This window comes from Parasteatoda tepidariorum, chromosome 2 (assembly GCF_982258835.1).
Source record: "Parasteatoda tepidariorum strain Cologne lab strain chromosome 2, Ptep-v5.0, whole genome shotgun sequence".
In the NCBI taxonomy this organism is placed as follows: domain Eukaryota; kingdom Metazoa; phylum Arthropoda; class Arachnida; order Araneae; family Theridiidae; genus Parasteatoda; species Parasteatoda tepidariorum.
Window position 1 is genome coordinate 72,451,273 of NC_141756.1, and position 12,080 is coordinate 72,463,352.

The window sequence follows — 12,080 nt, forward strand, 5'->3', positions numbered from 1 at the left end:
AAAAACTAATGTGTCTGAAAGGAGACCAACTGAAATGTATGAGATTCCCCTCTTTACAAAAGAAATTTCACGAAAACAGTTTTTTTACTTAGCACCTAAATTATATAATAAATTACCATTTCAGTTGCAAAACATCAAAATATATTCTTCTTTTAAGCGTGCTTTATTTCAATTTTTGATGAACATTGACGATTTAGATCTCTATTTTTCACTTTAAAGGAAGCATTTGATTTTTTATACCAGTCTTGTGCCAATCCAAATGAATTTCTTATGTTACCTTTGTTATTTTTTTATTTTTTTATTTATTTATTTTATATATAGTTTCATGCATTTTTTTTTCTATTATTACAGTGTTCAACAATATATGACGTCTTATGATGAGCAAAATAATTTATGATTGTAATACCCCCTTTTTTTTCTTTTTTTTTTTCTTTTTTTTTTTAAATTTCTATTTTAAATTTATTGTATTACTTTTCTTTGTCGCCTGGACAGGATTTTCCTCTTGACGACGAATATATATTCTTTGTATTTATGTGTTTTTGTTCTCAATAAAGTTATATTTGTTTGTTAAAAAAAATAACTCTATGTGCACGCAAGCTTACTTATTCCGTCATAACGGGGTAAAAAGTTAAAATAAAACAAAATATAGAACATTTTCTGAACTGTGCAAGCATAAAATTCAGCTATTAGGGAAGAATGAGCTGTTAGGGAAGAATTTGAGGAATCATACTTTAGAATTTTAATATTCTATCTTTTTTAGGATTATCTTTTTTAAGATAACAATTTAAATTTACTCAACAAGCCGAAGAACATGGTTTCTTGACAGTCTCCGTTACGTTTGAAAGAATAAGTTAAGATAACTTGATTTTTTGGGAGCTTGCCAAGAGTGATAATTCTCTATCAATTAGTACACCGTTTGTTTCTTTTCGGATATCCTTAAAGACTGTGTGTTACACGTTATTGATTGTTTAAGAAGGCAATGAACTTCTTAGCTAATCAATTCTTTTAGCAATATAGTTTGAACTTCACGTTATCTCTAGTTTAGTTAAGTGATATAAATTATAATTTAAAAAACGTCTAGCTTCATATTAACAGCACATGTGCAAGTAGACTTAATTCAATCAAATGTAATCCCTTACAAAAAACAAGTTGTTTTTGAGATTGTTCTGTTGACAATTAAAAAAAATATATTTGGTGCTGAAAAAGAAGTTATGTTTTGCATAAAAAGTAACCTCATCACTGAACCTCAATTGTACCATTATTTAGAACTCATAAAATAATTAACTCAGCATTACTTTTTGTTGAAGTAGGGAGAAATTATTCACACCTCACTATACTTATTTGCTTGAAGTGTAGATAAATAACACTGGCACTTCAAAAACAACTTCTCTAAGCTGGTAACTATCAGGTAGATTTCTATCAACCCCAAAACAAACTTAAGATTGAATATAACAAATTCCTACACCTTGATTATCAGTCTTGGGAGTAAGGTTTTTTCATGTTGTTTTTGATGTCAACTTCAAATAAGCCTGGAAACAAACTTAAGATTTTAAATAAACTTCAAAGCATTTGAAATTTATGTAAAAGATGAAGCAACTTTTTCTTACTGTGATTTGTTAATTCAGTTGTTTGCTAATTCAGTTGTTGAGTAACGACCACAACAAAAACTGTCAACGCGAGATAACCAGCAATAATGCGTACTTGAAGCCATGTTGGATTTGGATATGGCGAAACAGACGCATGGCAGTCAACAGGGAGTATGCAGGTGCTGCACGAGGAACACCAGAAACGCATAAATATAATAACCAATGCTTCAACAGATTGTAAACCACTCCAAATATGGATTTTTTGAAACAGTAACAAAGCACATAAAGATGAATTCAAATGTATTAATTTCTGAAGCATAATTTATTTTGATTTATCATGATAAAAAAAAATTTAGATTTTTATGTAACTGAAAACATATGAATCAATTTGAAAAAAAAAATCAGTATTTATAATTAAAGTATATTTGATTTGAAATCAATAACACATGAAATATAATTTTTGAAATAAACAATGTTGTTTTTATTTGTTTTAATTTCTCTATCAAAATTTATATATCATACTTAATTCATAATAATTTATATATTATAATTAATAATTCTATAATCAACATAAATTTTCGTTTTACCATACTGCTGAAAGTAAAAAAAAATAGTAATAAAAATGCAGAATATCTACTTATATACAAAGCAAACAAAAAAAACGCGTGAAAGTAGCTTTATTTCTTTTATGTGTTTTAATATGCAAAATGTAAGACAAATGCAATCTCTATAAAAAAATCTCTATAAAAAATTATGCTTAGGAAAATACTATTTACCACTAAAGCTCAACCATCATTCTTCAAACTTCTATTTAATGCTATTGTGATTTATGTATGTTTGTACAAAAGAACCCATTCAATAAACTCCACGCCCTGATTCCTGATACTTTCGGAACGTTGGTTCGTTTCTATGTGCAATTATCACGGTCACGGGTTTCCTTCAGTACTCAATACCTTCCTTGATTAACCTAACATCCAGGAAGCCCAACATTGCTCAGAACTGATAAAAGGCTTATGAGGCAATGTGCAACTTTGCGCTTTTCGAATATGGTTTACGCTTCGCGCTATTGATATTTAGGAAAGGGTATAAGCACTTCGAGTTATATTGTTTAATGAATAATTATACCATGAAATAAAACAGCATAAAAATATCAATTACATGTGAAAAACAAGTCACTCTTTCTTTTGCTTTGAAACAAAATATGAAAAAGAAGGAAAATAATGGTTAGTTAAGATAGCTTAAGAGTTAAAGAAAAACGCTATGTACATTCAAAAACGTTTACATTTAAATACTTATGTATTGTATTATTAAAACATCAATACTGTTCACTGTTATGTCTCATACGTTCTATGAAAAGGAGATCTCATTTAATATGATTAAATATTATGGAATTAATTCTAAAAAATATGTAACATAAATATACAAATCTAACAGTCACTTTAAATTTAAACTGTTCACTTATTGTCATAATTTATGGAGTTTCTCAATCTGATATATGATAAATATTCCCTATGAATTGAACCATATACTGATGCAACTACAACAAATATATCGAACATGATTATTCATTTATGATTCTCTCTTGTTATTAAATTAAAATATATATATTAAGTTTAGTGACCCGTTATTTGATCATGTACGAGATATTAACCATTCGCATTGTATTTATAATTAAATATAGAGAAAAGAGCATCAGAGTTACGATCGAGGGCGATTCTTTCGTTACGTGTGTTACTTTTACACGACATATTTCAACTTTAACACTTATTATAATAAACTTGTTAGATATTTTTTATGTTTTTCTTAATTTGTTGTTAAATCTATATGTGTTGTAAGTTTTCAAAACGAAGATTGAAAGCGCAAATTAATTTGATGTTGAAAAAAAAAAATCTAAAATTTTGTTACGTGTGTTACCCTTTATAATGCTAGATATTTGAAACTTTGAATATATTCATTTAATTCTGTGAAGTATAAAGGCAAAAAATTAAGATATTTTCCTTTATAGAGAGATACAATATCGAAGCTGTGTTTAGTGATTTTTAAAAATTTCTTGCAACTGTAAAAACGTCTTTATTTTGGTGAAATTGGTACGTTACGTGTGTTAACTGAACGTTACGTGTGTTACCCTTTGTGAATATTTCAACTGAGAAGTCATAAATGTTGCACTAAAACATTTATTTATTTTAATTTAGCAGAAGAAAAACAATTTATTTTGGCAAATAAAATAGTTAATGGTCTGGAAAGATGGTTGTAGCCCTTCTTTATACTGGTTTAGAGAGTAAAACATAGAAAATCTTAGGCACATCTATTCCTTCAAAATCATTTCTGTTTGGAAACAAAAATATGCATATTTTCCAATTATTTTACGCAAATATTGCATTTTAAGTTTACAAGCATGTGCATTTGCGTCAATAATATTCCCGAGATAGAGCATATGTCGTTTTAATTTCAGTTATAGGCGCACTTCTGATCAGGAGGGAACAGAAATTGACTTACTGACTATTTGTGTGCCACAATGTGCATCTATGCATCTTATTCAAGTATCTAACGATACTTATGCATAAATTTTATGCTTTGTATTACCGTTGCCATGTATTGATCTTTTCAATTAATATCTTTATTTCCTTTTGGCTAATATATAATACTGTTGTATTAGGCATGAGTTGATTGGTTAGCTTTGCAAACAACACTAGATAGCAAATAATTTTTTTTGTATAACAACACAATGATATAAATAACTTTGCTTTTTGCTTCGCTTTCAAGATTTTGTACTACACACCTATCCCATAGAAGGGACTTCTGCATGTGAAATCGTAAAATATTTCCAAATTAATTTCTTTTTTTTATATTTTGATTGACAAAATATGAAATAATTCAACCATATATTTATTTTTAAATTCTTAACTTGACTTATTACTATAGAAGGTTTCTGTTAGCTCATCTTCTGAAGTAGCATCGTTTTTAAACAGTCTTAAAATAAAAGTGTAGACATTGTTTCACCTTTGTCTTTGCCTTAGGAAAATATTGTAAAGGACTCTATTTTAAACTCCTTAGGAGAGTATCGTCTAAGACAACAGCTGCTGTGAATAACGGAACAGTGGCTGGATAGCATAATGCTGATTGAAATTCGTTTTGATATTCAAAAGAATATGCCATTGCAAAGTCAACTTGAATTTCCCTGGTTTTAATGCTAGATATGTTTGTTTGGAAAGTATCACCTCGGATTCCTTTAACTCTTACGTATTATTGAAAGTTAGTCCAATTTTCAAGTGTTATTTCAAAACATTCTTCTTGCACATTTGCCATTATATATTTTTTATTGTGAGCTATTGTCATTTTTTTCTCATCGTTACCAAACTACAATAAATAATGGTTAGAAACCTATAACAAGCAATGAGAAAGTTTTGTAAGTATCAGAAGCACCCTTCCAACAATTAGATACAAAATTTCTTTTACTTTATATAAATAAATACTTCTACCATCACCATGTATTGTCATAAACTTAATTTTAGCCTTCCAGTTAAAAAATAAAAATTTCATGATATTTGTTTTGATTCTAAGTTTTACAGTAGCAATAAATTTTTTAGTCATAAAGCACTAAATATGGAAAATTAAACAATGTTTAGCATGCAACTGACAAAAATCAGTATAAGCCTCTCTTAGAAACATTGTTAGATAGTTCTTTCGTTTTATTGCCCGTTTTTCCCCGTAATAATCCAGAGAACCAGCTCTTGTTTCAATACAAGCATAGTATAAACAATCTAACTTTTGAAGAAAATCCATTTATTAATAATTAAGTTCATCTGAAATACTTAGTGGTGAACCTTATACATCATTATCAATCTGTTTTGAAAGTTCAAGTCTAACTTTCATTATTTCCTTATTTTCTTTCCTTTGAAGTGCAGAATCTTATGCTCTTTTCTTTTTTTCTTCATCTTCTTATTCTTTTAAATCCAGATAAGGACACTATTTTAAGCTTATCCATTTTATAATAATCTAGCAAATGCAGTCTAAATATTCTACTTAAACATAAGCGTATAACAAATAGAAGTTTGGGAAAACAATTTCCAAAAGTTTCAAAATTATCGTCTTATTATGCTGTTTTTTTATTAATGCTTATACCGACCTGATTTTACAAAAAACCACAATCTTACAATTCCGTATTTGTGGCATTGAAGTTGCGCAGCGGTTATAAAAAATGTCCGAACATGATTTAAATCTTTTATTGAAAATAAATAAATAATTAAAGTGTATAAGTACCTCTAACACACATAACAGTAACGCGCGTAACTTTTCGTTACGTGTGTTACCTTGAATAAAATTAATTATAAAATTTTAACTATTGGCAGTTTTAATTCGAGAATTTTTTCCGTTGCATATCTTGCCTTCTTAATTTATAAAACAAAAAATTTTTAAATTTTCTTTTTTATTAAAGTTTTTACAGAAAAAAATGCAAAATTATGTTACGTGTGTTACTGGGAAATTAGACTATCTTGATTAATCGACTTTCAAACAAGCGAAAAAATTTAGGCCAAATTAAAAAAATACATTAAACAATGATAAAAGAGTAAAATAGTTATATTTATTACTAAAAACTATTTTATTGCTCTTTAATATTTTAAGAACTCCATTGGAATATAACATAACAAAGAAGAGAACTCCTGCTAAAATTCATAGTGTTCCACCTTTTGTTAGAATTCACATAAATATTTTTTGTAATTCAAAAAACTATCTTAACTATTAAAAAATGTTATTCTGATTATCTTCTAGAAATGTTATAATGATTATCTTCTAGATTCCGAAATTGTGTCATTTTTGATTTTACGATAATTTTGAAAATTTAGTCACTCAGGACCACTTTTCGTGGAATCGCCCTCGACCGAATTTTTATAGTTTTATTTATTTAATTCATAAAGAAGATGTTATTACAATCCAGTGTGGTTTATTATTTTTTTCTAAATTATTTTGCGCTTGTATTGCAAATTTTTATATTACTTTTATATTACACAGTCCAGTCCCATTAATGTGACCACCACCTACTCTTGTCGTCACCGTGAAATAACCAATAGCAGAAGGCAGGTGGCAGCACATTACAGTGGAGTGTATATAAAGAATATCCTAGGGCATCGGAAAGCATTTCAATCATTGGCGTAATACAGAAACGTAGCGATTTATCCGACGTCCAAAAGGGCATGATTATTGGCTTTCGGGCCAAGAGTGGAAATGTTCGGAAACGGCTAATTTTGTACACTGTTCGCGTGTCACCGTGTTAAAAGCATACCGTGCAAGTCAAAATGACACTATCCAAAATCAGTGCCGTGGCACATATGGTGCACCTCGGGCTATGGATGACAGATGCAAACGAAGACTACGGAGATGCGTTTGGGCAAATAGACGCGCAACTATTGAGCAACTGACAGCCCAGATGAACCAAGGGGCTACTAGGAGTATATCCTCAATAACGGTTCAGCGAACGTTGCTACGCATGGGCCTCCGCAGTAGTCGCCTGGTTAATGCTTTTGACAGGTGATCACATTAATGTGACTGGACTGTGTGTATAAAATAATAATCCCAAGAAAATGAAGTGGTGAGTTTTCACTAAATCAAAATATGCACATTAGAAAAACATCCCCACATTTTAAGCGCTCAGAAACAAGCGACAATTTTCAAGACTTGTCAGACGTAAATGAGAAGAAACAAAAGAAAAACAAATATAAAATGCTTTATGTTTCAAATAATTTTCGTTTTTTTCTCATCCACGTTTGCTTTGTCTTGAAATTGGGAGTATGTTTTTAGCTCTTGAAATATGTCGACTAATATTTTCAGTTTGTGCAGTTCATTTTTGAAGCGAATGAAGTTTTATATATATTATATGTTACATATTATAAGGAACATTTATTATATGGTACATGATCTGCTAAACAATTAAAATATACTAGGAGGCTCCGCCCCCTGCTCGCTAACGCTCGCCAACCACCGAGAATTGCTACGCAATCCTATGTGGTTCACGCCGTGAACCATGACTCGCTGCGCTCGCTCGCCAATGAACACAATGTTCTAGCACAAAGACATAGTATATTATCATCGAAGACATAGTATTTTATCAAAGACATAGTATTGTACTTATGTAGAAGAATTCTATCAACGTTCTTATTGGCTTTTATAGCTATTTAGATTGTACATGGTGAAAAAATCAAAATATTAGCTAAATGAGAAACATATTAGCAAAATAAATTATCAAATATTGCAGTTACTCACCTAAATTCAACTAAATGTGTATAATAAATTAGTTAATGCTAGAAATTCTGAAAGTTTTAGAAAAGAATTTTATTATTTAAAAATATAAACTTTAAACCCTAACTTTTCCTTGTGAGATAATAACTCTCAAAAAGTCTTTCATTTTCAAGAACACAAAAATTTGTTTTATCGCCAAATGAAATAGTTTTTGGAGAAATACCACGTGGAGGTCGCCATGCTGCATTTCTAATCGGGGAGTTTTGATTTTGGCAGTTCCCCTTGCCTACTGCCAATAGAAGTTTCAATTAAATTTTTTCCCAAAAACATTTTTTTCTGCAAAGCTCTAAGAAATTAACACCAAGCATTTAGAATTTCTTTGAAAACACAATTATAGATTTGGCATCTTGGAGCAATTACTGAAAGGCTGTCAAATGACTTAACTCTTGACAGGCCAACATAAAGTTGTCCATGACTAAAAACTTGTTTAGTCAATACTAAACTGATTTTCTCAAAAGTCTGACCTTTTGACTTATTTATAGTCATGGAGAAGGCCAGCCTAATTAATTCCTAATTTAGTTTAAATTAAATATTATCATATTTTTAGGGCATGAATCTGAATTGAACAACCAGATAATGCTCACTCTGGTTATTGTTTCCGTTTTTAAAAGCGCTATATGTTGAGCCAGTTTAAATTAAATATTATCATGTTCTTAGGGCATGAATCTGAATTGAACAACCTGATAATGCTCACTCTGGTTATTGTTTCCGTTTTTAAAAGCGCTATATGTTGAGCCACCTCATGTGACATTTGCCATGTGACATTTTTAGCAGCAATCATTGGTCGATTTTCTAACGTTGCCATTCGGGGAGTTTTAATGAGGCTTTTTTTTGGTGCCGTGTAAGAGAAATATATATATAGATTTTTTCCTTCCTAGTGGCTTTGCGCTAATAGATTTAAAAAAACTCGTTTTTAGTCGTTCATCATATCGAAATGAAGATGCAGTTTTAATATATGCAGTTTTAATAGGTATCAAATGTACTAATACAATGCATTGTACCTACAATCGTACACTTGGTATCTATGAAATTTGCACCAATTACCATAATACAGAGCCCGACACCAGTAGTGCCTATTGCCAAAATTAATTAAGCATCATTGGCGACAATAATAGTATGGCGATTTTTTACGCTTCTCCTAAGCGGATTAGTACCATTTCTCTATTAATATTGCTTTAAACATAGCTTATTTTAAATTTCAATTAGCAATTATTACCAAAATTAATTAAGCATCAATTTTGCCAATAATAATATGGTAATTTTTTACATTTTTCCTAAACTATTTAGTATTATTACTCTATTAATTTTGCTTTATAGTACATAACATATTTTTTTCATTTCAAATAGTACTTTAACAAAATTTATTAAGCAACATTGGCGTGTATAATAATTAGATTTTTTATGTTCCTCTCAAACAAATTAGTGCATTCCTCCGTTTTATATTTTCTTTTAAGTACATAGATTTAATTTTATTTCAATTTGTACTTACTAGGAGGCTTCGAGATGTACACAATTCTAAATGTCAGTATTCAACCACCAAACAACTTAAAGTACTCAAATTTAGCATGAAGTTGTAAAATGAATGAAAGAGGGTCATAGCAATAATGAAAGTAGAAGTAAAGTTAGTACTGTTTCGTTTCACGAACGAGGCCTAAATTATCAGCAATGAAGGCGAAATTTGTGGGGATTTAATTATTATACACGCATGATAGAATCAAGTTAACATCTCTTATATAACTATTGATTTGGTATTTAATATTTGTAGTGGTAGTTACGCCACATTACTCCCCTTCCAGAATTGTATCTGTGATAGAATTCGATGAACAATTACCACTAGTTGATTAATGCTGTTTATTTATTAACTTCAATTTTTGCACATTATATATATATATATTTTTTCTTCTTCCAAGCATTTCGCTCGTTACTTTTTTTTTTAATAGCTTTTCGCTATTTTTTCACATTATTTTTTTATAGCTTTTCGCCATTATTATTTTTTTTCTAGCATTTCGCTCAATATTATTTATTAACCGGGAGACTTTATTTACTTCACCGGATTTCATGTTTTTTTTTTTTTTTGAGCAGTATATTTTTTTAAGCAAATCAACTGTTTAATGTGGATTCATCCATCAATATTGACAATTTCTTATCACGTCCGGGTCACCAATGTGGGGATTTAATTATCGACTATATCAACTTTCATCTATGAAAAGGTACCTCATGAGAGAATCAAGTTAACATCTCTTATATACTATTGATTTGGTATTTAATATTTGTAGTGGTAGTTACGCCACAAATTAATAATTAAATCAACGCAAAGAAACGCTGAGTTCTCAATAAAAACAAAACAACCTTTCTTTATTACTTCTTACATCAGTCATAATACCCAGATTCAGGTTATTATTTTTATAAAACAAATACATTACGATTACGATTAAAACTACTAAATCGATTCTCAACACTCCCACCTTTTGTATTGATTTCAATCAAGACAAAACTTAATAAACATATAAAGTTAACCAAAAAGGGGAAAACGTTAGTGAGAAAAATAAACAAACTACTGAGAAAAATAAATGTTGCTGAAGTAAAGTACTTTAACTGAAATCTATAAATTAGTTTAAAATTTACTTTATGACATAAACTCTCTAAAGAAAAGAAAAAAAAAGAAAAAGTTTCTTTTCAGTCAAAGATCTAGTCTCTTGGGCATCTTTACTTGACGACCACTTCGTGTACTTTTTATTTCAGGAGGATCTTCAGAGATATCAAAGATACCTTCATTACTTATTTTCGTTTCATTATTTGGGGGAACTGATAAGTCCTCGAAACGTATTTCCAAGGGATAAAGTCGTTGTATTGGCCGAATAATGGTAGTATGAGCCAGTTTTAACCGAGCGACTCTGTGTTTTCCATCTTTGCCTGAGATTAACTCCTCAACTCGTGCTAGGGGCCAGTCAATTCTTTTGGAATTACTAGAACCCACTAGTACAATATCACCCTCCTTTAGTTTGTAGCGTTGTCTTTCCTCAGGATTTTTCACTAAAGCGGCTAAGTATTCTTTTTGGAATCTCTTGCGAAAACCATCGCGTACCTTTTGCAGGTAGCGCAGCCTTTTACGCAAATGGTTGCCCTCAATCAGATCTAGATCGACTGTGTCACAATGTAATGGTGTGGTAACTTCACGCAAGAAATGGGAAGGAGTCAAAGACTTTGGCTCTTCAGGGTCCTCAGATGTATAGGTTAGAGGTCTTTGGTTGATGGTACTCTCGCACTCAGCTAACATAGTAAGCATCTCTTCATAGTTAAGACTTGCTTTGCCAAGGTTTCTCTTTAGAAGATCATTGAGAACGCTAATGAGACGTTCCTACCATCCACCGTACCACGGTGCACTTGGGGGATTGAAATTCCACTTTATTTGAGATGCTGTAGAATCTGCTTGAATAACGTCCCAGTCCAAGTTTTGAAGTGCTCTTGCCGTGCCAATAAAATTTGTTCCGTGATCCGTATATATTACACTGCATCTCCCTCTACGAGCGATGAATCTTCTTAATGCTTGAATAAAGGTATCGGTTGACAAAGATGTTACTAACTCAAGGTGCACGGCACGGTACACCGCGCAAGTAAATAAAATAATCCAAGCCTTAATACGTCCTCGCAGAAAGACAGGGCCAGCTAAATCTGCCCCGACGACTTGAAACGCAGCAATTCTTTGGATACGATCGACTGGTAATGGCACACTCTCCGTAGTCGAATGTTTCGAGGAATGTCTTTTACAGGGAATACACTTTGAAATAATTTCCCTGATAATCCTTCGTCCTCTGGGGATCCAAAACCTGCTTCTTAAATATCCTAAAAGGGTCTGAACTCCAGCATGTTTTAGGATCTTATGTGTATATTCAATCAAACGCCGAGTTATTTCATGATCAGGAAGAACAATAGGGCATTGAAAGTTCTCATCGTCTTCTCCAAGTATAAGACGGGTTTTGACCCTCAATATACCTTGTTCTTCATAAAATTTCATAGAAGTTTCATACTTCTTCCTATTCACATCCGTCCACTCGTTTTGAATCATCTTTATCAGGCATAATTCAGCAATTTGAAATTCTTCACTGGCAATTGCTCCTTTAATATTTTCTCGAACTTTACTACAGTTGACACAAAAACGGAGCATCCATGCAACCATCCGCACTATCATAGAATATTTCG

At 30.9% G+C, this 12,080-nt stretch overlaps 2 protein-coding genes across 2 annotated transcripts; both read right to left on the reverse strand.

Moving 5' to 3' along the window:
• Window positions 1–10,560: 10,560 nt before the first annotated feature.
• On the reverse strand, window positions 10,561–11,166 carry LOC147815846 (uncharacterized). The gene has a single exon (XM_087156620.1). The coding sequence runs from the start codon at window positions 11,164–11,166 to the stop codon at window positions 10,561–10,563; it is 606 nt and encodes a 201-aa protein (XP_087012746.1).
• A 72-nt stretch (window positions 11,167–11,238) lies between these two features.
• Window positions 11,239–12,057, reverse strand: LOC147815847 (uncharacterized). The gene has a single exon (XM_087156621.1). The coding sequence runs from the start codon at window positions 12,055–12,057 to the stop codon at window positions 11,239–11,241; it is 819 nt and encodes a 272-aa protein (XP_087012747.1).
• Window positions 12,058–12,080: the final 23 nt, after the last annotated feature.

Excerpts from the sequence above, each read along its gene's own strand:
- LOC147815846 (XM_087156620.1), bottom strand. The coding sequence starts at position 11,166 with ATGCTTACTATGTTAGCTGAGTGCGAGAGTACCATCAACCAAAGACCT.
- LOC147815847 (XM_087156621.1), bottom strand. The coding sequence starts at position 12,057 with ATGGTTGCATGGATGCTCCGTTTTTGTGTCAACTGTAGTAAAGTTCGA.